The sequence below is a fragment of the Eptatretus burgeri genome, chromosome 3 (genome assembly GCF_056783735.1).
Source record: "Eptatretus burgeri isolate ZD-2024b chromosome 3, Ebu_testis_v1, whole genome shotgun sequence".
Lineage (NCBI taxonomy): Eukaryota > Metazoa > Chordata > Myxini > Myxiniformes > Myxinidae > Eptatretus > Eptatretus burgeri.
This window is the reverse complement of record NC_140963.1, coordinates 62,964,426-62,988,659: the sequence shown is the minus strand read 5'-3', so window position 1 is coordinate 62,988,659 and position 24,234 is coordinate 62,964,426. Positions and strand designations below refer to the sequence as shown.

At 44.3% G+C, this 24,234-nt stretch overlaps 1 protein-coding gene across 2 annotated transcripts in view; it reads right to left on the bottom strand.

Annotated features, from left to right (window-relative positions):
- Positions 1–24,234, bottom strand: part of LOC147030051 (unconventional myosin-IXb-like) — a 189,862-nt gene that overhangs the window by 31,420 nt on the left and 134,208 nt on the right. For both annotated transcript variants that reach the window (XM_085873751.1, XM_085873752.1), the window contains exons 31-38: positions 23,707–24,167; positions 19,019–19,192; positions 13,939–14,141; positions 13,665–13,858; positions 12,290–12,403; positions 8,049–8,243; positions 4,646–4,696; positions 2,221–2,332 (exon numbers count right to left, since the gene is read on the bottom strand). In XM_085873751.1, coding sequence (XP_085729877.1) covers positions 2,221–2,332; positions 4,646–4,696; positions 8,049–8,243; positions 12,290–12,403; positions 13,665–13,858; positions 13,939–14,141; positions 19,019–19,192; positions 23,707–24,167 — 1,504 coding nt within the window. The remainder of the gene's footprint in view (positions 1–2,220; positions 2,333–4,645; positions 4,697–8,048; positions 8,244–12,289; positions 12,404–13,664; positions 13,859–13,938; positions 14,142–19,018; positions 19,193–23,706; positions 24,168–24,234) is intronic.

The window sequence follows — 24,234 nt, the reverse complement described above, 5'->3', positions numbered from 1 at the left end:
CCTCACCAAGTCCTTCTTTGTCTGTTCGCCTGTATGGACGTCTACCATGTACTGTAATTTCTTGCTATCTACCCCTGCACTGTAGTTAGATTCCCAAATTTCTGTTCATTCCCCTCCACCTGAACATGACCTGTATACAGACCAGGATATTACACAGCCCCCCTGCAAAAATTGCCCCATTCCCTGGCTTTGTGCCATGGACATTTTTGGACATGTAGGGTTCGTCCCAGGTCAATGGGGGTAAAAGTGATTTCCCCATGTTAAGTGCGGAGCTCCGCTCCTGACGACAACCAGAAGGGCAAACTGAGTGCATATCCGGGTGGACAGCGGAATGGGCGGGGCTGCAGGGAGTTGGGCTGCAACCCACAATGGTTGGCATGGGACCAGCCTGAAAGATCTGTATTTTAAGTTGATTTTGTTTTGGTGATGATGCTGGAAGGTGGAACACTACATGAGTGATACTTCAAATGCAGAGCTGAAACACTTCCCCTTGGGGTTGCTGGCCCCAGGCCGCCTCGGAAGATCTGACATGCGGCTCTTTGGCCCCACCTGCCATTGGGACTATAAAAGTGTGCCGAGGTTCTGGTTCGTTCTCGTTCTATCTTTCATCCTCACTCTCTGCCCTGGTCATCACCCTCTCCCTCCCTCTCTCTGCCCTGGTCGTCGCCCTCTCCCTCCCTCTCTCTGCCCTGGTCATCACCCTCTCCCTCCCTCTCTCTGCCCTGGTCGTCACCCTCTCCCTCCCTCTCTCTGCCTTGGTCGTCACCCTCTCCCTCCCTCTCTCTGCCCTGGTCGTCACACTCTCCCTCCCTCTCTTTGCCCTGGTCATCACCCTTACTCTCTCTCTCTCTTTGCCCTGGTCGTCGTCGTCTCCCTCTCTCTCTCTTTGCCCTGGTCGTCGTCGTCTCCCTCTCTCTCTCTTTGCCCTGGTCGTCGTCGTCTCCCTCTCTCTCTCTTTGCCCTGGTCGTCGTCGTCGTCATCGTCGTCGTCGTCGTCGTCGTCGTCGTCGTCGTCGTCGTCGTCTCTCTCTCTCTCTCTCTCTCTGCCCTAGTCATCACCCTTACTCTCCCTCTCTGACGCTCATCATCACTCTCTTGTTTTCCCTGGTCCTGGTCACTTTTGTTCACTGGCAGAGATCTGCGGTGCTCATGGCTGTTGGCTGGCTCATTCCGACGGAGCTTGTGGACCCTTGGTTGTGGAATGCAGTGTCGGGGCCATTCCGGAGAGTGGCAGGGAGAGCGGTACCAAGCTGGGAAGGGTGACGGGTTCACGTACCGGTAGGCTGAGGCCACCCTGCCCCTCCCAATGTTTCCCCGTGAGTGAGTGTCTGATGGGTACCCTGTCATGCTATCCAGTAGGTAAGGAATAGGTTAAGTTAAATCTGCGACTTGTGCATTTTCTTTTCCTTTTGTAAATACACACATTGATTGCTTTTTATTGCATTTCCCCTTTTTACTGCCCCAGTTGCTCTTTGACTCCATTAAACCCCTTGAGTTCCCTTCCCTCCTTCCCTGTACCCCACATTGCTTGTAAATAAAATATTCTTGTTTAATTATATTTCCAATCTCCTCATGGTTGTCCTCTCTTCGAGTGGTCCAGCAATGCCCATATGTAGATTAGCCAGGAGATTATAATTCCCCAATCGATTGGCTCTTACATCAGTCCAGCATTGTGCAAGCAGAAAGCTCAGCCACCTTAATCAAGATCCAATAAAGATAAAAGCAACACAACCGCTGAGGACGTGATTCCTAAAAAAATGAGACTGCTTGTACCCAGTTAAACGTTAGTTCGACAGAGAACACTGGGTAACGTGGTTAAATTGTTGGCGTTCTCGGTCGATTAGTGGCCCACTGCGACACGGACTTATTTGTGTACAACGGCCTCGATTCCCTGTGAGTCAGGGGATACCCCCACCCTCGTAGTACCCCTGAAAACCTGGGCTCGATGACTTGTTCCATGACAAATAACGTGATTACTTCCGGAATCTGATGAGATGCCAATCAAAATCTCGTAAAATTTCATGAACAATGCACAGAAGAGTGTGACGAAGGTTTAACAAGTTAAATCAAAACAGGATGCTCCACACGAAGGGTTGTAATGAAGACGCGAGTTCATACACTTCAGCAACATAAAGATTTAGTCATTGTAAAAACAGCGAAGCAGATTCCAAATTGCCAAAACAAAACCATTCAATTACTGCAATCTACTGCGTGACTTACACTTGCAAACGTAACCTCTGTCCATCATCCACATGAAGGCTTTACAATGTTCACATGACGTAGGGATGTTGAACTGCATGCCTCTAAAAAGGTGTCCACGATGCTTTACCACCTAGTGGAAGAGAGTTTGAAAAAACAACATAGAACAGGGAGGTTCAAGTGGGGTGGGGTAACCCACAATGTATTTTTCAAAAATAAAAGGCCTCAATAAATAATCATTTTAATCAAGTGGAAATGTATATGTGTGTGTATATATATATATATATATATATATATATATATATATATATATATATATATATATATATATATATATATATATATATATATATATATATATATATATATATATACATACAGTAAGTATACAGGGTGTCCCCAAAAAAATGTACTCACTCTTTAAATGATAATAAATGCGTTGTTTGTTGACTGAGAAACAAGATTAATGGTTAAATGTATAAATGGATGAATGCATGTTTACAAATGTTCAAACTGACGACCATCACGTTCCAAACACAGCTGATAATGCAGACCAATGGATTCAACAGCGTTACGAATCATTTCATTTGGAACTGCAAGACATTGTCTTTCAATTTCCTCTTTCAGCTCATCGACTGTTGCTGGTTTTGAGCCGTAAACCTTATCTTTGAGATGTCCCCATAAAAAGAAGTCCATTGGAGTGAGGTCTGGGGAACGCGCAGGGAATTCAACACTACCTCTTCGCCCAATCCATCTGTTCGGAAAAGTTCCTTCGAGATAGGCCCTTACATCACGGTGGTCGTGGGGAGGTGCTCCATCTTGCTGAAAGTAAATCTCTTAGTCACCAAATATCTCTTTGACACGTGGACCGACGGATTCTTGCAGCAAGTTTAAGTAAACATCCCCAGTGACAGTTTGGTCAAAAAAGAATGGCCCTAGGATGCCCAATGCTGATATCCCACACCACACTGTAACCCCTGGTAAGTTTAAATGGTGTTCCATAGTAACATGTGGATTTTCAGGAGCCCAGTTGGTGCAATTGTGTCGGTTAATTGAGCCATTTAACTTGAAGCTTGCCTCATTGCTCCAAACAATTTTGGATATCTTCTTCGCATTTGCCCAGGTACCACTCACAAAATTCAGCTCTCCGGTCAGGATCGTCTTCATTTAGAGCGTGGACTAATTTTGAAATGTAACTTTTTGCAATTAATTAGCTTCAAAATGCGATGGGCGCTTGATTTTGGGATTCCTGTCTCACGAGCCATTTGTCGTACAGATTTCCGTGAGGATCGGTGGAGGGTTTCCAGCAATTGATTTTCCTTTGCGGGGGTGGTTGATGACCGTGGTCTTCCTGAACGCTCCTTATGGACGTCATGCACAGTTCCATCTGCTTCAAACTTATCTCGGATGCGAGCAATGGTGCGTCGCGTTGGTGGATCTTTGTGCAAATGTCTTCTAAATTGTCTTTGCACTTCCATGATGTTTTCGTGCTTCCAGTAGCACTTTATGATGAATTTTCTTTCTTCAAAACCGAGTCGTACTTCTGCCATTATTAGGGTCAATTTGATCTGAAAATAAATGAAAAATTCAATGAGTTATGAGGAGCCAAAATGTGAGTACATTTTTTGGGACACCCTGTATATACAATGTATTAAATCCCCTAACTTTATGGTGCAGCAAGGCACAGATAACACAACAGCCGAAGGAAGCTGCACGACCTGTGAGTACCAATGGCTGCCTTCCACATGAACGCATTGTCTCCACATCAGCCAGGAGGTGGGATTGTGGTTGGGGGTAATAATGAAAGCAAAACAGGTCCTTCCGACCAGACAAAGGCATCATGGCATGAAATGCCAAGGGACTGTTTTGGTTTCATTATTACCTTCTGATGCCCACGTGTGGAGATGGCAAACAGTGACACACACACGCACATACACATATGCGCACACGCGTATACTCACACACTGTGCAATGTTGCAAAATTTTGACACACTCCTTCCCCTCCCCTTCCCCTCTTTACTTATCATCTAACCTGCCTTCCGTTTTTGTTTGCTGTTTCCAGCTTATAAACTCTTATATTACTCCAGCTGTCCCCCCCCCCCACCCTGATCTTTCTCACAAATGGGAAACTACTACAGGTACAAACTTGGACAAGTAAGCATTTTCTGCCACTATGATTCATCTGGATTCCCACCACCAGGTTTTAGAGACCAGAACAAGGACATTGCATGACTTGCATCAAATGACATGACAATGCCACCTGACATTGATAACAGTTCTCTTAGGAATTGACTGAAATCTCGACTGTTTGGGTGAGCTGGAGGAGAAATTGTCATTGTTTGAAATTTCAGCTGAAACAGTATTGTTTGAAGCCAATGATTGTCAGAAACACATCTGTGCATTGCTATTGTGTTGCAAGGCAAGTGACAACCAGGGTTGAACTCACGTATTCCGCTTCCTTCTTGTTCCTCATTTTTTTCCGATCCAGTTTCGGAACCTGAAACAAACAAACAAAAAAAAAATCACTGCTATCATCTCAGGCTCAAACACAATCAATCGTTACGCAATAGCTGCATGATTATTTAAGTAGCTTATCAATTTATATTACAAATCAAACAAATTGAAAATTTTTTCACATATATGTATGATGCTGGTTATATCCTGTTCATTTCTAATTCTATGACTACGCCCCCCCCCCTCATTTATATGACTACGCCAATAGACGTATATATTACTACGTCTAATATTAAACACCACATTAGAGGCCTCCGGATTGGAGGTGACGCTTTGGTGTCGGACTTTATGCCCATTGGAGATCGGGGGAGTGCTCGTCACACTCCACATATTTCCATTTACCCACCGATCACATCACGTGCCTTCTGGTTGAATGGTTTGCATTAGCGGGAACAATCATCTGAGTGGCAGACGGACAGTTGTTCTTTGCGGATTATGAGGTTTTACCGTGTGAGACATAATCTGCGGCAATGCTCACCATAACTGCCAGGAGGTACGAATGATGTTTGAAAATCTATTTTAATTTACTTTGCACACTCAACCTCTCCTTCAAGCAAGCATGCATGCCATAGACTGAACGGTGACATTAATAGAGAGCCTCATAAATATATGCCGCTGAAGCCCCATTCAAACTGTGTGCCATTCCCCAACGGACATTTCATTTCAGACTCATTACTTGAACCACAATGCTACAACCTTCTTATGACCAGCACAATGCCTTCCTAAAAATCTCCACAATAACCTAAGCTTGACCTCTTCACGACAAATTCCTCCTCACTACAAACGCTTCAATCATCTCACCAAAAACGTTCCAACTGCTTCAACCTCTGCAGCACAAACGCCACAGCACTTCCCCATCCTCAGTATAACAGCTATGAAACACCACAACCACAGTTGGTACCCCGGACGCTCAGCACAGCCATTTAAGGATGTCAGGGAACAACGGACATGACCCACCATGACGGATGCTCGGGGTCGGAACAGTATGGCACGTAGCTCGGAGTGCAAGAATGCATTGGGATCTGTTCAACGTCTGGGTGGGTAGCTCTGGCACTCCGCGAAATAGCAACCTGCATTCGAAGCCCAGCACACATTTGTGGCCAGATAGTGCTCCCAAAAACCCGCAGCCCATGTTAATCTTGGATCTCCATCGCATGGCCAGGTTCGGGGGTAAATGAGGCAATCTTTGGCTTCGGAGTTTGGCGTGGCAAGGCTACTTCTTGGAGAGGAATCTGCACGAATGGGAGCACTCGGATATGCCTACAGAGCATTTTGATCCAATTTTTGCCTCCTTTGATTCAATGATTCTTTTGCAGCTATTTTGATAGAGCCTGGGCAGTCAGTCTTGAGTCAGTCAGTCTCCGCACGACGTCAGAGAATCTTCTCCTGGGTGCGAGGGAGCTATTTCCGAGTGCAGAGGGCTGAACGAGGAGGGTCCAGACCTGAACAGTGCCATGAGGGGAAAGGCGGAGTGAAGCACTGAGTCGGCGAATGCTAGCCCGACAATAGACGTAGTAATTACATAGACTTTCTCACACACCACGTTAAGCTATCATCTCACAAGTTCTGTCTCTCCAATCTACTGTCTTGTCGGCTGTAGACACACAAAACTAAAAGAGCAACTGCAGATACGCACCTCTTCATTCTCTCTTCTGCATCACACTTGTATCTCATTACAATTCATGTTGTACTTCCTCACTCACGCAACATAAACATCCCCTTTTCCCCTTTTCTTCCCTCCTCCCCCTCCTAAGCGACTGGGTTGCATTGGTCCATCGACCGTGCCAGGTTTTCAAGAGGTCGTTCACACCTCAAACTTCCTCTCATCCCTCTGACCACTCCAATTTCCTCGGGTGTATGTCTGATGGTGCCTGTTAGGTTCGATTAAAGATGAGATGTAGACGTTTAATTTTGGTTTTGCTCTGCCCTGTCTTCTGTTTTGTAAATGATTGTATTTCTTTTGCCACACCTCATCAATCCTGGCTTTCCACTGTGGTACAAATTGCTTGTTAAAACCTTTTATCATTGTGCCACATGACCTTTCCACGCTCTTGTTTAATGAATAAATTGCCCTCATTTTAAATGTATCCAGCTCGTTCTGTCCTTTCCTACATTGGCCCAGCATGGTCCGCACATAGTTAGCCAGGATGTTCAACCCCATTAATTGGCTCTTATTAGCCAGTGCATACTTGGCAGCTCCACTCGGCTGCACCTGATACGGTATGTTAACGCAAGTACGCATCGAGGCCATGTGACCCCCATTGGTGAGGCCGTCAACAGATAAGTTATCATGTGGAGTAGTGTAATCCTGCCAGGATTGGCAGTACCAATTGGCATCCATGGTTGCTTAGCAACCCATCGGTGCATGGAGTTATCTGTGCTCAGCGGCCTCAGGACCAGGCGTTCAGGAGGGACCAGAGTGCTTCGCCTTGTGGCAAGCCACGAACCCCGGATATGCAACAATGTTTTCCATCCCTCCACTCAGTTCTGTTCCGTGTAACAGCTCTTCCACGATCCTCGACTTTTCATCCAAAAAATACGTGTTGCATTTGCTGCAAGGACTCCAAATAATGTGGCCATGGGGACCCTCAGAGCAATATTTGTCCCTCTTGTTGAGCATTCTCCACAATTAGTTTTAAATGTCTTAGGACATGGATGATTCGTTTGGCATTCCTTTCTGAGTACCTGTCTTATGATGCTGGGATCTCAGGTTCACCTCCGGCAGACTGTGTTTATGTGTCCACCGTGTACCAACATCCTAGTAATTCAAGAAAATTTACAAGTACATCTCCCACCATCCTTGTCCTGCATGTAAAATGTGTACAAGATCTTTCATGAATCAGAGACAGAAGGAAAACAAACAAACAAAAAAAAAACTGATGATCTGACACTTGGAAGAAAACTTCCTTTTGGAGCTTATTTTTAAGTTCGCTTGAACAACCCCACAACTCACGTTTTAATTATCGGATCAAAAAGGCAAAAACACTCCTTTTGGCCATGAGTTGCCAAGTAAATAACGGATTTCAATCAACAACGGTGACAAGCTTCCAATCCGCATCATATTGAATATGTATCAAGTCTGTCCACAAAATATAATTTTGAAAGGTTCAGTGAGGGGTCATAAATGACAAAAACAAATTGTTTGACCACGACTTGGACACTAATCAAAGGATTTTGACACATTTTTGGTGATAATTTTCTTTCTGAACCACACTGAAGATGAAGGAAAAATTCCCAGCCCCAGGTGACTGACCATCAAGGCCTTTGGGTCAATTTTCACACTAAAGAAATTTAGATACAACTTACATTGGTTGTTATAAATTGATAAACTGCACCTTGGATGGGCAGCTGTCTTCTGAACGGCTTCCTCTTACAAATTCATCCAAGAAAACTTTGATGGTATTGAGGCCAAAGGGAATAGGAAATGGAGGCAAGGAATCTCCATTGGCCTCTTGTCGAATGACTTGTGTCAACACACTCTCGAAGTTCTCCAGCAGGTCCTTATACTGCAGGGTTTGCAATGCACCCCCCTGGGAGGAAGAAGGCAAAGATTCTACCAAATGATAATGGCATGAGGTCATCGATCACATTCAAAAGCAATGGTACAAAGCCAAGTGTGTATATCTAAAGCCAATGAAAAAAAAAAATAATCAAAAGCCAATGGAAGGGGAGACTAAATGGAAGGATGACATAGGCTGCACACAAGCTCAGGCACAAGTAAAGGGCTGAAAGAGCAGGAAGGAAAAACCAGGATTAAAGAGCAATGGAATAAGTGAATGAAAGGTGGATGGAGAGAGAGGGGAGAAAACAACTAGATATCTACGATCACAAAGCGATTGCTAAGAGCAAGACTCCCCCTGGCACCTACAATCCAATGATGGCCATACATCTTTCTCACCGCCATATGTCCTTGACCTTCAACATTTAGGGATAGAATGAAGAAAATGTGTCTCCACCTACAGTCTATCCATAAAACTCACCATCATGAATATCGAAGGAAAATTATTCAAGTTGTGATCAAAAAGATGATTTTAGTTAATGAGGTCACAATCCAAAAAAAATTACCCCCGTGTGGGGGTGACGGTCATCTCTACAATACCACAAGTTCTCAATGTTCAGTTATGACTGAAGACTACTGCGCAGTTTGGTTAAAGATGACTCGGCATTTTGGCGCGTGCGCACGAAATTATATTTTGAAAATAAATGCCGACGTTTACATTTCGGGTTTTGAAACTTTTGCACCTTCGGCAGAAAATGTATAAATATACAAGGTCAGCTGCTATGCAATGACACCATTCACTAACTTTTACCATGCCCAGTAGAGAATATATAGCCTCCTGAAGGTAGGGCAGTTTTTGCAAACTTTGAAGTCACGTGACGCAAAAACGAAAGAGAAATTCGAAAATCCATCCTGACCAAATTTAGATATTGTCCCATAGATTCATATGCCACAATCAAATTCAAGATCGCTTGAAAATGGCGGAGGAGATAGAATTTTAAAATCGTCATTTTCGCATTTTTTGCCAACTTTGAAGTCACGTGACACGAAAACGAAAGCGAATATCGAAAATCCGGCCTGACCAAATTTAGATATTGTCCCATAGATTCATATGCTTCAATCAAATTCAAGATCGCTTGAAAATGGCGGAGGAAATAGAATTTGAAAATCGTCATTTTCGCAACTTCAAAGGCCTCGTGACCTTGACCTTGACCTTCGGTGACCTTGAAAGTCATTCCATCGTCTACGTCTCATTGACCTCTATCAGGATCACTAATGACCAGATTTCCCGCTTCAACTTCATTGTGAACGGACGGACGGACGGACGGATCGAAGGACATCGACACCCATATTATTAGGTCATGCTCGAAGAGATGACCTAAAAAGTTGGTTAAGACCACTAATCAAATATCAGGTGCACAACTTCAAAGCAGATACACTATTATGATGCAAGGACATCTTGGAAAGCCAAGTGGTCTTCAATGGCAAAATTGAGCGATGACAAAAAACTCGTTATTCTACAATCAATCAATGGCAAGCTTATGTTGTCAGGGCTACACATCCCTAAGTGTTCATTAGGCCTAAGTTACATTTGCTCTACAGCGAGGATACGGCGGCCGTACGCCCTCTGAATTGACAGAAACGTGCGGCGGCCGCAGAGTTTCTGCGGTGGCCTAAGGGTGGCCCTACGCCGTTTGACTATATTTTACAGGCCGTAAGGTCGCCGTGGAATTATAACGCGGAGTTATAACTTTTTTTTCATTTCTACGTTCGCTGTAGCAATTCGACAAGCCGAAACAAAATAAATGGTAAAAAAAAATAATAACAATTAACCCATTCGTTACCGTCCGTCTGGCCACACGTTCCCCTTAGGGCCCCCCTGCGGTCGCCTTGCAGGCACCTTGAGGCTACCTTGAAAATTCTATGGCCGCCGCAGGGCCCCCCTAAGGTCACCGTGTGACATCAAATCAGACCGTACGGCAACCCCACGTTTTCGGTCTCCACAATTTCTAAGACCTAAGGCCTAAATCACATTTGCTCTACGGCGAGGATACGGCGGCCATACGCCCTCTGAATTGACAGAAACGTGTGGCGGCCACAGAGTTTCTGAGGTGGCCTGAGGGTGGCCCTACGCCGTATGGCTATATTTTACAGGTCGTAAGGTCGCCGTGGAATTATAACGCGGAGTTATAACTTTTTTCATTTCTATGTTCGCCGTAGCAATTCGACAAGCCGAAAAAAAAAACTGGTAAAAAAATAATAATTAACCCATTCGTTACCGTCCGTCTGGCCGCACGTTTGCCTTAGGGCCCCCCTGCGGTCGCCTTGCGGTCGCCTTGCGGGCACCTTGCGGGCACCTTGCGTCTGCCTTGAAAATTCTATGGCCGCCGCAGGAACGCCCTAAGGTTACCGTGCGACATCAAATCAAAGACCGTATGGCACCCCCACATTTTTGGTCTCCACAATTTATAAATATGCCGTGCAGCTCGCCGAAAAATAAAAACGTATGTGACTGCTACATTGTGTGACCGTGGAAATACTGCGGCCGCCATATAATTGCTAATGGCCGTAGATTTTGGAGACCCCACGGCCGCCGTGGCAAATGTGACCTAGGCCTTAGCCCGTCCTCCTGCGCATCGAGAAACGGGGTTTTGTCGTTGCTTCCACATGATGTGGTTTTTTTTTGCTTTGTTTTGTTTTTTTTAATATGTTGAAGGCTCCAGTCATGGACTAAATTGTCCTCATCGAGGTCAGGCCTTAAATAAAGAGAAATAAAAGAGAGAATTTAAAGTGAAGAGTGAAAATGAGTGAGTAAGAAAAGTATATGATGTTTGTTTGCAATAGAGATATTAGAGCTAGCCCAGTAGCTATAGTTTGAGTGAGACAGAAAGTATGACCAGCAATCCTGAGAAGTAGAGTGTAATATGGTTCCGGGCACCACTTTATCGCTCCTAAGTCAGAACGGTAGTACTACCCTGAGCGGTTGCTGTCTACAACCTACAACCTACGACCTAAAAAAAAAAAAAATCAGTCTCACTGGATGGGTGTTTTTTTGGAGACACCATCTCCTTACTGGATGGCCATTGGCTCCCTAAATGGGCTCATCCGCCCTTTAGCAGGGATTGTTTTTAGTCCTGCAGGGTGTCACAGTCACGCTCCCCACTGGCGAGCCAGTGACGGTAGTCAGTTTAGTCGCCGACTACACGACCATGCTGCAGGTAGCACTGCGTTACATTTCACTAGTGGCAGTCAAGAAACCTGACTGACCTGACCTGGGTCAGATCAGTCAGGTTTCTTGTCTGTCTGTCTGTCGAAGCTATAAAATTTTCGCTATCATTTTACCAAACCTTTATTATGGGTATATGGAGAAAATATTTAATTGGGTCAAAATGTGAAAGAGCAAATTCATAGTGACAATAAGTAGACCTTATTAGTCTGACCGCAGTGCGTCAAGCACAAGACGGCACTTTTTTCTGCCTTGGAGATGAGTTCTGGGAATGTGGTTGCTGGGGGAAAAGTCAATTACATGGAGGCCCCTCCCTGTCAACTATTTATTTCTTGGCAGGGAAAACTCCCAAAAGTGTTGAGGGCTTTTCGGGAACAGCAGAGCAATAATGATAAGGATAATGATAATGGTACATAAGGACAGCACCCCAGGCATGAGATGACCGGGTTTTTTTAATCACGTCTGTGTTTCTTTATTTACCATTGAGCACCAGTGTCTGTCTTGGCCATATGTTTTTTTTTTTCTCGGATGTTTTTTTTCTGGATGTTTATCTTAACCATTCTTCTTCCGAGTGTTCCTCTGTTGTTTGCCTCTACCCTGTTGTTTGAGTGTTTCCCGACTTTCCACTGTGTTGATGCATTTATGACAATCTTAGCCAACATCATCTTGATGCTTTTTACGAAAGCCAAAATAATCCAGTCTTGATTGCCTGACCTAACATGTTTTGGACTATGTTTACAGATTAGTTTCCATCTTGTACCAAATTGTAACTCGTGTATCAATCGCAGAAAACCCTCTTCCTGTGGAAGCAGAAAAATAAAATAAAGAGCACACAGCCCGAATCAACCTACCGGCAGAGGCATGCACATTGTATGAATGTTCTCTTGAAACCTCTGCAGTGCTTTCTTGAAGAGTTGATCCACAATATTTGAAGATTGGATTTTGGATGAGAGCAAGCCATTTATCTGAAAAATGGTGGGCAAGTGCAGGGAGCAGCATGAAGGTGGGATGTTATAAACAAGCTGAGAAAGAAATACGACAGCAGCTCAAAACTTTATGCAACAGCACTTTCAAAATCAGTCAGGATTGGCTTTGAACCTTCAGTCCTTCACTCAATCAATCAACTGTTGTCTGCGTAAGTTTGTGGCTTTCCATCAAAATGTTAACAAAGTCTTGTTGAAATACGAAGTCTCATCTGATAAGACTCAGTTTTGTTGTGGCTGAAGTATACATTCTGAGTCTGGTAGGTCAGTGGTTCAATTCTGACCCGAGTCGAGTCATATAAACAACTTAAAAAATGAGTTAACTTCCTCACTTAACATTTGTATTTAGAAGATAGACAGGTGATGAAACCAGTGCGTTGGCTTCCCATGTGGGGAAGGATTTCACATCAAAATGCCTTGTTGACTACCAACTATCCTGTATTTTACGAGATCGTCAAATTTTATGTCCCTTTTCAAAGTGTCCCCTGTCCCTTTTCATAGCTTCCTGGGACACCATTTGTCCCGTAATCTTGTTTCCTTCCCTCTCCCGCCCCTTTCATCTCCTGCTCCCCTCGTTGTACGTTCTGTGTGTTTGTCTCTCATTACGAGCCTCGACAGTGTATACAAAAAAATAAAATCTCAGCATTTTGGCTTATTTCAGTCATGATGCCATTTACCAGGACATGCCTGGCTTGCACAGACAGAGTGACCATGACATGCTCTAGAAGCCATCTTGGACATCTTTAAATACTGAAAACCTCATAGCTTCAGGCATCTATGCCCCTGGCCCCCGCAAGGGGCACCACCCCTTCATCCTGCAAGGGGGCCTATGGGACGCCCTTGATCCATACCTAAGTGTCCTTTGTTTTGTGTAAGCTGGTCAACCTGCCGACTATAGAAAGAAAAGTGATGTCACTAGATGGTGTCATCGGTACCCAGCAGCACCCAGCTTCAATGGCTGCGATTATCTCATGTGAAAAATCAAGAAGTGTTGTCTGGTGTCTCAGTTTGCATGTAGGTGTGTAATTTATGTGTGACAGCCCTTCCATAAGCCTAAGACCCTGTAGAAAAATATATTCCTTTGATAAAAATGACTAAATAAAGGGTTCAGAAGAAGATTATACAATATATAGAGTCATTGCAATGCCTTCGCAAGAAAATTCATCAATGAATGACGACATTGGTTTTAGTTGTAACGTTGATTTGCTCTCATTCCACAAACAAAACAATGAGAGGAGCACACCTTTTGGAGCAAAAAGTCATTGAGGTGATGTAGGTCACTAGCAGAGAGTGTTCGCTTTCCTGTGGAATGTTCCCACTGTGCAGATGCTGACGCCTCCCGGCTGATCCGTATGCTTCTCTTACGAGATATCCCGGTTGGTTGTACTGTATCGAGAGGTTTCGTTGCTTCTGGAACAACTCGGGACTCGACAAGACCTGCAATACAAAAACAAGGACCTTCAGAAGAAAGTTTTTGGCATTCTTTTTGGGAACCAACTTCAAAGCTCAAGATGTACCTTGGCTCGATGGGACTAAAACGTTGGACCAGCGCCGGGTTTGCCCATGCTTGCTTTGCTCCAAAGGTGAATTTGTGGACAGCATGGTCGAGTCGAGGAACCCTTTCACTGCAGAACGAGATCTTAATGATCCCTTTGAAACTTTTTTGTCCACGTGCCGCCGACTGTTCAGAAGGTTTCGAAATCGATTCTTTAATGGACTCCTGTAAAGGTAGTGGGCACAGAAGCAATACATTTTAGAGTGTCAATTAAGTTTTTTTATGCAATGACAGTCATAAAATGGATGGTTAAGAAATTTGGAAAAGTGTGCAGGGGAGGAAAAGGGCAGGAGGGGGGCACAGATAAGTAAAGGGAGTTTGGAAGGACATACTGTTGCAGAAATGGGCCCTTAGTGGGTTATTAAATATAGGATGAGCCCAGATCCCCCCCTTAAATGCATGTTAAGCCAGGTTGTTTGGTAATCGGACGTTACATGTGTGTCGGGAGGTGTAGCAGGCTGTCCATTGTTCATACAGTGGTGGTGTACCGAGAGGCGCCTTCTCCTTCTTCCTGCCCCCCTCTTAACCAGCCCCCACTCGGCGCTCTGACAGTCAGTCAAGATGTGCCGGCAACCCATTGGCGGAGAGCTGCTGCAATCTCGAACGATAGACCAATCACGTGTCCCCGGGGTGGTCGAAAAGGCCCGCCCCGAAAGGCAAGAAAAACTGCATGAGGTCTGTCTGCGATCTGCTTCGTGAAAAAGGCCGGCCCCGAAAAGCAAAGGAAGGAACTGCTGTGTGAGTCTGCGATCTGCTGTATGAGGAACTGTCCAGTGTCGGTCTGCGATCTGCTTCGAGAGGAACTGTCCAGTGTCCGTTGGCGATCTGCTTCGAGAGGAACTGCTTTGTTGGTTGGCGATCTGCTTTGTGACAAGTGGTTTGGTCAGTTGGGGATCTGCTTTGTGAAGAGTGTTTTGGTCGGTTTGGGATCTGCTTTGTGAAGAGTGGTTTGGCTGGCTGTTCCTCCTCGGCTATGGACCCAGCATGCAGAGTCCAACACCCAGATTTGGCCTAGTCTAGTGGACAGGCCAGGCCTGGATTTGCATACGGGACCTTGTGAGAAACCAGCCGGAACATACCATAGATCTTTCTCTCTTGTGCCGTCGACCTTACGGGGGCTGGATGCACCGAGGCTGCGTGCATGAGCGGTGCCGACAAAAGGACATCATCGTGGCCATCTTGCCACGCTGCATGCACAAGCGATGCCGATAAGAGAACGAGCGCCATCTTGCCACGCTGCATGCTTGAGCTTGGGCGCTCAAATCCATTGACATCGGCTTCTCACGAACCGCATTCGTGCCTTCGATACTTTTCCTCTCGTCCATGAGGCACCACCAAGTACTGTGACACCAAATCTGGCTGATTCATATGAAAGTTGCCGCCTTGAATTTATTCGTGCAGCGCCGAGGAACAATCCACTCGATTTGTATATAAAACCAAAATGGTTACGGACTGGCAGACTTCGCTCGGTCTCTGACAAACCCAGTCTGTAGCCAGGGTCTATATCCCCAACTGGCAAGGCCCAGGTGTACTTTGGTATTGTGATCTGAGGCACGTGACCCGAGACCTGTGCCGAACTATATAGCCGGCGTTATAACCCCTGAGACGGCAGTGCTGTTAAGTGCCGTCGAATCGATAACAATACTAGTACAATGAATGTCCCTGTTTAGACATCCCTCTCCAAAGATTAGAGTGCTCTGAGATGCAGTTCCCCCCTGCTGAATGCATCAGAACAGTAATTTTTAGTTGGGTCTGAATTTGTGAGGAGGAGGAGGAGGAGATTGAGACCATACGCTGTCCAGAGCATTGGTGCTGCTTAAGCAGTCTCCTTAGCTATTGGGCACAATCCTGGATGGGTCGCCACTCCGACACAGTATACCAGCATGCTGGTACTCATTTTGCCAATCGAGGAAGGATGACAGGCCGAGTTAACCCCACCTGGTATTAATTCCACAGCTGAGCAGGATTTGAACTCAGGACCTGAGGATCCAAAGCCCACCATCCTAACCATTAAGCCAACCAACACCAGGCATAAACTTGTGAGGGATCAAACCCAAACCAGACAGCTCAATAGTGAGCACACTATTAACCGAGCTATTCTGCCACCGTTCACACCTCATAATGCCAATTTGGTGGGAGGATATTGCAGACAGCAATGTGTTCACTTCAAATTGACTGGTTTCATTTACTTTTCCATGGAGTTTAATTCAACTAGAATTTAACAGTGCTGCCAGTAGTATATGCTGCATCAAGGAGAATTTTTCCTTAATCATGAAGCAAAGTGTCTTTTCTGTACTAACGTGAACAAAGGAGGTTGCATATTTTTCAAATGAGTTGAGCTTTTGTGAGGTACCATAGCGAAAACACCTTTATGGAATTCAAATGCAGGAAGAGGCCATTCGGCCCATGACTGTACAATAGTTGTCAATATATGGTGGTTTGTGCAGTGTCCAACTTTAAAACAACTTGCATGCTCCTTCTGAAAGGCAACCTCAGATCATTCCACAAAGCCTGCAACAAGTGTGTGTCTACCCTCAGGAAAGCCAGAAAACAAGATCTGTCCAATCTCAAGAATGAGCTCTCAAACTTGTCGACCTCCTCCAAAACCTGGTGGCACCTTGTTGAGTCGATCTCTGGTGAATGCTTCCCTTCCACCTCTTTCCTCGCTTCAAATGGCACCACAGCAGACTCCGCTTGTGAGAAGGCTGAACGCCTGAATTCTGTTTTTGCTTCAAAATCTTGTGTCCCAAACCTCTCTCTCTCTCTGTCTCTCCATCTCTCTCCATCTCCCTCTCCATCTCCCTCTCCATCTCCCTCTCCATCTCCCTCTCCCTCTCCATCTCCCTCTCCATCTCCCTCTCCATCTCCCTCTCCATCTCCATCTCCCTCTCCATCTCCCTCTCCATCTCTCTCTCCATCTCTCTCTCCATCTCTCTCTCCATCTCTCTCTCCATCTCTGGTCATCTTACCATAGGTCATCTTGAAAGTCCACCAACATCACAGCATTACAAAAAAAGGTGCAAAAATGGATCCTTATATAACTACAGACCTATCAGCTTACCTCCAATCATCAGCAAAGTTATGGAATCCATCATCACAGTTGACATAAAATCATTCCTTTTCTCCAACAGCCTCATCTCAGATTATCAATTTGGATTCAGACCTGGTCACTGTACTTTGGACATGCTGCTTCTACTCTCGCAACAATGGTGGAGGCCCTCAATATCAGATGTGAGATCAGGGCCGCCTTTCTGGACCAATCCTGAGATTTCGATACAGTCTGACATCTCCCGGCTTGCTCTCCAAACTGTCTGCCCATGGAATCCAAGGCCACCACCACTCTTGGATTACTGACATCCCCTACTCTCAGACAACATGCGGCTCAAAACAGAACTCTTTCATCTCCTCTCCCTGTCAAAGCCAGAGTACCCCAAGGCAGTGTTCTCGACCCCATCTTATTCATAATCTTCATCAATGACCTCACTGACTCTGGAAAATCCTCTTTATCTCTTTGCTGATGACTCCACTCTCTGCCATGACATCTCTCATCCTTCTGACAGCAGCTTCTTTCCTCTCCTCAGACCTTGACAAAAATTACAAACTGGTCAAGCACTTTTTTTTTTCTTTCGCATCTTGATGGAGTACTGCTCTCCCCTCTGGGCTGGCTCCCTTGCCTCACATCTTTCTCAGCTTGATGCCGTGGAAACAAAAGGCTTTCAAGACTATTGGAATCTCATGAAGAAGCCGAGTCGATGGGCCTGTCACTTCACTGTCGACAGGTCAGTGGTCTCTCTATCTTCTTCCGCCTCATTTCTGGTCATGCACCCCCTGCCTTCTCCGTGCTTTGTCCCTCCCCCAGGTATCTGCAGGATGCACGCGCTCCACCAGCAACTCCCTCCTCGTGAAACTGCCTAAATCCAGAATCATTGCAAACCTCCACTCATTTATTCCTCTTGTTTGCCATTTGTGGGACCACCTTCCACACTCTCTTCAATCTCACTCCTTCCTCCAAGTCTTCAAGAAAGCTGTTCATCACCATCTCAAGTCATCCCCCATCCAAAACCATGATCTTTTCCACACCCGTTAAACCACACCCCACCCTTCCTAAAAGTTTGCTTATGTATCCATCTTGTCCACCCCTTGAGCTCTTCACTACCCCTCGTAACTTGCATCCCATGTTTGTCCATCTTTGTCTACTTTCTCCCTCCGCCCTGCTGTTCCCCTTGTTGTGTTGTGTCCTGATTTCTTCTGTGCCCTCGTTCTTCTACAAGCCTTGACCATGTATTAAAATATGTACCTTTCCTTTTTAAATGCTGAACATCAACCAAGGGAGCAGCACATCCCATTTTTTTAAATCTTTGGTATGACTCAGCCGGGGTCAGGTTCGAACCGCTGACTTCCAAAACTCAGAGCAGATGCTCTAACCATTAAGTTATCAAGTCTGGTTTTTCACAATCGATTATGTAAAACAACAATGTGCAAATCAAATAAAAGAGAATGTGAAAACAATACAGATGATGATCAACCAAGTATGTGTTATTTTCCTTTTATCAACAGTTATAACGAAGTATTTCACCATATTGTTTATTGTTCACAACAGTATGTAGTGGATACCGAAACAAGAGTGAACGATCATGAGCCATTTTAACGACTATTCCCAGAAGAAAAAAAAAAACTGAGTCTGGAATAAACTTTATCCTTCACTGACTCTTACATTTCATAACAAAACCTCCTCGAATATGCGCCGTGTTTACCAAACTGTATTACATTTCCGGCTTAACCTGGATCCCATTTTCAAATGTCTAATCCTGTGTTTATTTGTCCGTTCGCTACGAATGTCTTTGTAATTAATGTGATTGTACAACGATATCTCATCATTTCCTTGTCCTCCACACGACATATGTACAAGTTCCTCCATGATTGCCTCAGATCACTGTAAAGAAGACAAACTCAAAGCCAATGGACTCTACTACCATCCTATGGTCTAAAAGGTCAAAAATAGAACGTGATTGTCACAGTATAAAATGGAGCCAAGTCCTCACCTGCCATCCCGAGACCTGGAAGGGCGAGTAGGGAGCATAAGGTTAAAGTGTTGAAGATGGAGGCCTGGAATATGATGGGCTTTCCACTCGGAGTCGAGGTTCTCCTGCTTGATGGTAAGCATTCGAAGCAATGCCTCAACCTCATCACCAGACAACTTCTGCTGTACCTGTGGCCTGCATGAAGAGCAAAGGGCACATGACGAGGAAGCAATGCAGTGCACATCTTTTTTGGGGGGGGGGAATAAGACTTATTGTTTGTCGAGTTTAAAATTAGAGAGCGATTATTGCCAAAGATAATAAGCAAACGATCAAATGGGCAATTATAAAAATTTCAACCTCTAAACAACCAATTATAACACTTATAAAAATCTGAAAAAAGCATTTCTCGTGGGATATGATGATGGCTCATGAGAATCCCATGAATCGGGGGTTTTTGTCAGTAAATCATCAATGTTTTTTTCTTCATTATTATTAAAAGGGAACCCAAACGAAATTTTTTTTCTTTCTTAAAACCATTGGGAATCATTAATCACGGTCTAATTTGAAGGGGAAAAAAAAATTTTGAATTGTTTTTTTGCCAATCACAAAGCGTCTAAAAAATCCTGACAGCAGCGATCTTCACTGTTTTTTAGAGGGGCACTTTTGCTGATAAGACATCAGTGTGAGAACAGCCAAACCACCTGCAGGACTCCATAATGGATGCTATTAGGTCCCGAACCCAACATACTCTTCTTTGTTGTGGTTAACTGGGCTGCAAGCTTAATTGCTTGTATCCTGCCATTTACTGATGTAGTTCTGTTAATTTCATGCTTCACATTGGAACACTCATTTGGGTCAATTTTAAATCATTTATCGTGGATTATGATGGGGTATTTTCACATTTGTCAAATATTGGCCAAACATCAGGGGCCGCACTTTAGTATATTGTGTGTGTGAATGTGTGTATGTGACCGTTTTTACAGCCATTTTTCCCTGCTGTGCAGGGGTTGGGCTTTTTCTTGAGGCAATGTTTTATGGCCGGATGCCCTTCCTGACGCCAACCCTGGTCGCCTCTTACGACACACAGGGATATGGTACACCTATTCTAACTGGGGCATACACCGGGACCAGTACACTGGTACTCATTTCGACGACCTCGGAAGGATGACAGGCTGAGTCAACCCCCTGGTGTATTAATTCAGTGGCCCAACGGGGCTTGAACTCAGGACCCTGGGATCCCAAGCCACCACCCTAACCACTAAGCCAACACCAGGCTTACTGTGAATGTGTGTATGTGTATACATATACATATACATATACATATATATATATATATATATATATATATATATATATTGTATACACGACTGGTCAGAAGTTTTAGAACACCCCCATTCTCCCAGTTTTTACTGAAATTTAAGCAGTTCAAGTCCAGTGAATAATCTGAAATGGTACAAAGCGAAGTGGTAAACTGCCAGAGGTTAAAAAAAAAAAACTAAAAAAAAACTTAGGTGACCAATAACTGAAAAATAATGTAAATTTCAGAGTTGTTAAAAAAGGAAGTAATGGGTTAGCAACTGCAGCTGTTCTGCAGCAATGAAAGTAAATTGAGCCTTGAAGGTTGATGCAAACAATTCCAACAGGTGTCCCAACTTTTGTTGATTAGTTACAAACCCTCTGTCTCCATAAAAGCAGTGTTGGAACAGACTGTGTTGCTGCACCCTTTGAAGCATTATTTGGACAATATTGCACTGCAGAAAGTAGTATATTGCTATCATAATGGTGAGAAAAAGACAATTAATAAAGGAAGACAGACAGACTATTACAACCCTTAAAAGTGTAGGTCTTTCCTTTGGAGAAATTGTAAAGTCAGCCAAGGTGTCAGTGAGTCCAGTTTCCGACACCATCAAAAGGTAATTGGAAACTGGAGGAAACTCTGACAGGAAGAGGTCTGGCAGACCCAAAGCCACAACACAATCAGAAGACAAGTTTCTCAGAGTCAACAGCTTGCGTGATAGGCAGCTCACAGGACAGCAGCTTCAAGCACAGCTTAACACTGGTCAAAGTGAGGAAGTCTCAGTTTCAACTGTGAAGAGAAGACTTCGAGCTGCAGGTTTGATAGGTCGAGTGGCAGTAAGAAAGCCATTGCTAAGATGGAAAAACAAGAAAAAGAGGCTTGCCTGAGCCATGAAGCACCACCACTGGACTACTGAAAACTGGAAGAAGGTCAAATGGACCGATGAATCAAAATTTGAAATCTTAGGTTCATCACGCAGGGTTTTCGTACGCCATTGAGTTGGCGAAAAGACGGTTCCTCGGTGTGTGACACCAACTGTCAAACATGTCGGAGGAAGCGTGATGATCTGGGGCCTTTTGCTGGATCCAGAGTCGGCTACTTGCACAAAGTGACTGGCACCCTGAACCAAAAGGGCGACCACAGCATTTTGCAGCGCCATGCAATACCCTTTGGTCTATGCCTAGTTGGTCAGGGGTTCATCGAACAGCAAGATAATGACCCAAAACATACCTCCAGGCTATGTTAGAACTACCTGAGACGAAAAGAACAAGACGGTAGGCTTCAATCATGGAATGGCCAGCAAAGTCTCCAGACTTGAACCCCATTGAGCTGGTTTGGGATGAAATGGACAGAAGGGTGAAAGCAAAGCAAACTACAAGTACAACACATTTGTGGGAACTTCTACAAGTGTTGGGAAGAACTTTCTGAACAATATTTGATTTCCATTTCAGAAAGAATGCCACGAGTATGTTTGGCTGTGATATCTGCAAAAAGTGGCTACTTTGATGAGACAAAAATTTGGATTAAATTTTGTTCAACAAAACGATTCCATGATTTCTTTTTTATCTGCAATTGTTTATTTGTACTATGCTTTAATTTCAGAGTACATTGAAAGATTAAATTCCATGATTTGAAGCCTACCGTCTTGTTCTTTTCTTCTAAGGTAGTTCTAACATAGCCTGGAGGTATGCGTTGGGTCGTTATCTTGCTGTAGGATGAACCCCTGACCAACTAGGCAGAGACCAGAGGGAATTGCATTGCACTGCAAAATGCTGTGGTCGCCCTTTTGGTTCAGGGTGCCAGTCATTGTCCAAGTAGCCGACTCTGGATCCAGCAAAAGAGCCCCAGATCATCACGCTTCCTCCTCCATGTTTGACAGTTGGTGTCACACACCGAGGAACCATCCTTTCGCCTCCTCGACGACGTACAAAAACCCTGCATGATGAACCGAAGATTTCAAATTTTGATTCATCGGTCCATATGACCTTCTTCCAGTTTTCAGTAGTCCACTGGTGGTGCTTCATGGCCCAGACAAGCCTCTTTTTTTCGTATTTTTCCATCTTTGCAATGGCTTTCTTACTGCCACTCGACCCGTCAAACCTGCAGCTCGAAGTCTTCTCTTCACAGTTGAAACTGAGACTTCCTCACTACGACCAGTGTTAAGCTGTGCTTGAAGCTGCTGTCCTGTGAACCGCCTATCACGCAAGCTGTTGACTCTCAGAAACTTGTCTTCTGATTGTGTTGTGGCTCTGGGTCTGCCAGACCTCTTCCTGTCAGAGTTTCCTCCAGTTTCCAAATGCCTTTTGATGGTGTGGGAAACTGTACTCACTGACACCTTGGCAACTTTGCAATTTCTCTGAAGGAAAAACCAACACTTTTAAGGGTTGTAATAGTCTGTCTGTCTTTCTTTATTGATTGTCTTTTTCTCACCATTATGATAGCAATATACTACTTCCTGCAGTGCAATATTGTCCAAATAATGCTTCAGAGGGTGGAGCAACACAGTCTGTTCCAACACTGTTTGTATACAGACAGAGGGTTTGTAACTAATCAACAAAAGTTGGGACACCTGTAGGAATTGTTTGCATCAACTTTCAAGGCTTAATTTACTTCCATTGCTGCAGAACAGCTGCAGTTGCTAACCCATTACTTCCCTGAGAAGGGCCTTTTTTAACAACTCTGAAATTTACATTATTTTTCAGTTTTTGGTAACCTAAGTTTTTGTTTTTAACCTCTGGCAGTTTACTGCTTAGCTTTGTACCATTTCAGGTTATTCACTGGACTTGAGCTGCTTAAATTTCAGTAAAAACTGGAAAAATGGGGGTGTTCTCAAACTTATGACCGGTAGTGTATATAAAAACACACACATACTTTAACGAGTGACCATTAGGTAATATATTGTGCGCAGTGCAATGTTAACACATATACCGATGAATCAATATGGAATTAATTTTCTATCAGATGTGACTGTCATGTTTTTCGGGGCAAGAGGTTAAATGTGTATGTATCGGAGAGTAAAAAAACGTGACAAATTTTAAAGTTGAAGTTAAATTTTACAGTTTGTGGAAAGATTACGAGTGTTCGGAGAAGTTATAGCTGCTTCCGGATATGGAACGTTGTTGCGGTAAGGGGTGGTTTCTGGTTCCTGATAGATGTTGAACCATCTTGGATTGCCGAGTGCAATACCATTCCAAAGTGTTGCTTTGTGTTTATCTTGAAAGATACTCATGTATGAACAACACCCGACTGTATGTTGGACATTCGTTTGATCATAAAACCTTGAGTGTTTTGACGAAGGACGTAAAAAGTCTGAATTTGGTGTGAGATAAGTGAGGCTAAAATCAATTATCAAAATTCGATGGCTCCCCAGCATCCCTGCTTCAGGAAGCTTTTGGAAAGATTGTGTACTCACAAATCAGAGACACCGAGATTGTCGAGTTGATTCGTCGATTCCAATACAAGTGCTCCAGAATCCAGAGAGCTGTTTTCCCTCTGGTGTAAAAACGATTTTGCAGATGTTGCATCTCTCTTGTCTGGATGGTCTGAATTGGCATGCTCATTATCTTCGTTTTCGTCCAAGCTCAGGCTTTCATTTAGCTCCAAGGCTAACTCTTTGTCCATTGCAGACAAACATTCAGTGACTTCTTTTTCAATGGTATCATTGCTCCATGACACTGGCTTGGCTTGTGACTGCTCAGCGACGGTGATCTCATCATCTTCAGAGCAAGGAGCAACAGAGTTCTCTTCAGTCGAAATATTGGAGTCGATCAAAAGATGCTGCTGCTCTCTTGTCTCCTCCAGTAGATCTTCATGTTGAACTTCCCTCTGGGTTTCAACATTTGCTTCACTCGATGAGTTTTCCTCAACTCCTTCCTGAACAAAACCAATAGATGATTATTGAACTTGAGAAAAAAAACAAAAAACAATTTCACAATTCAAT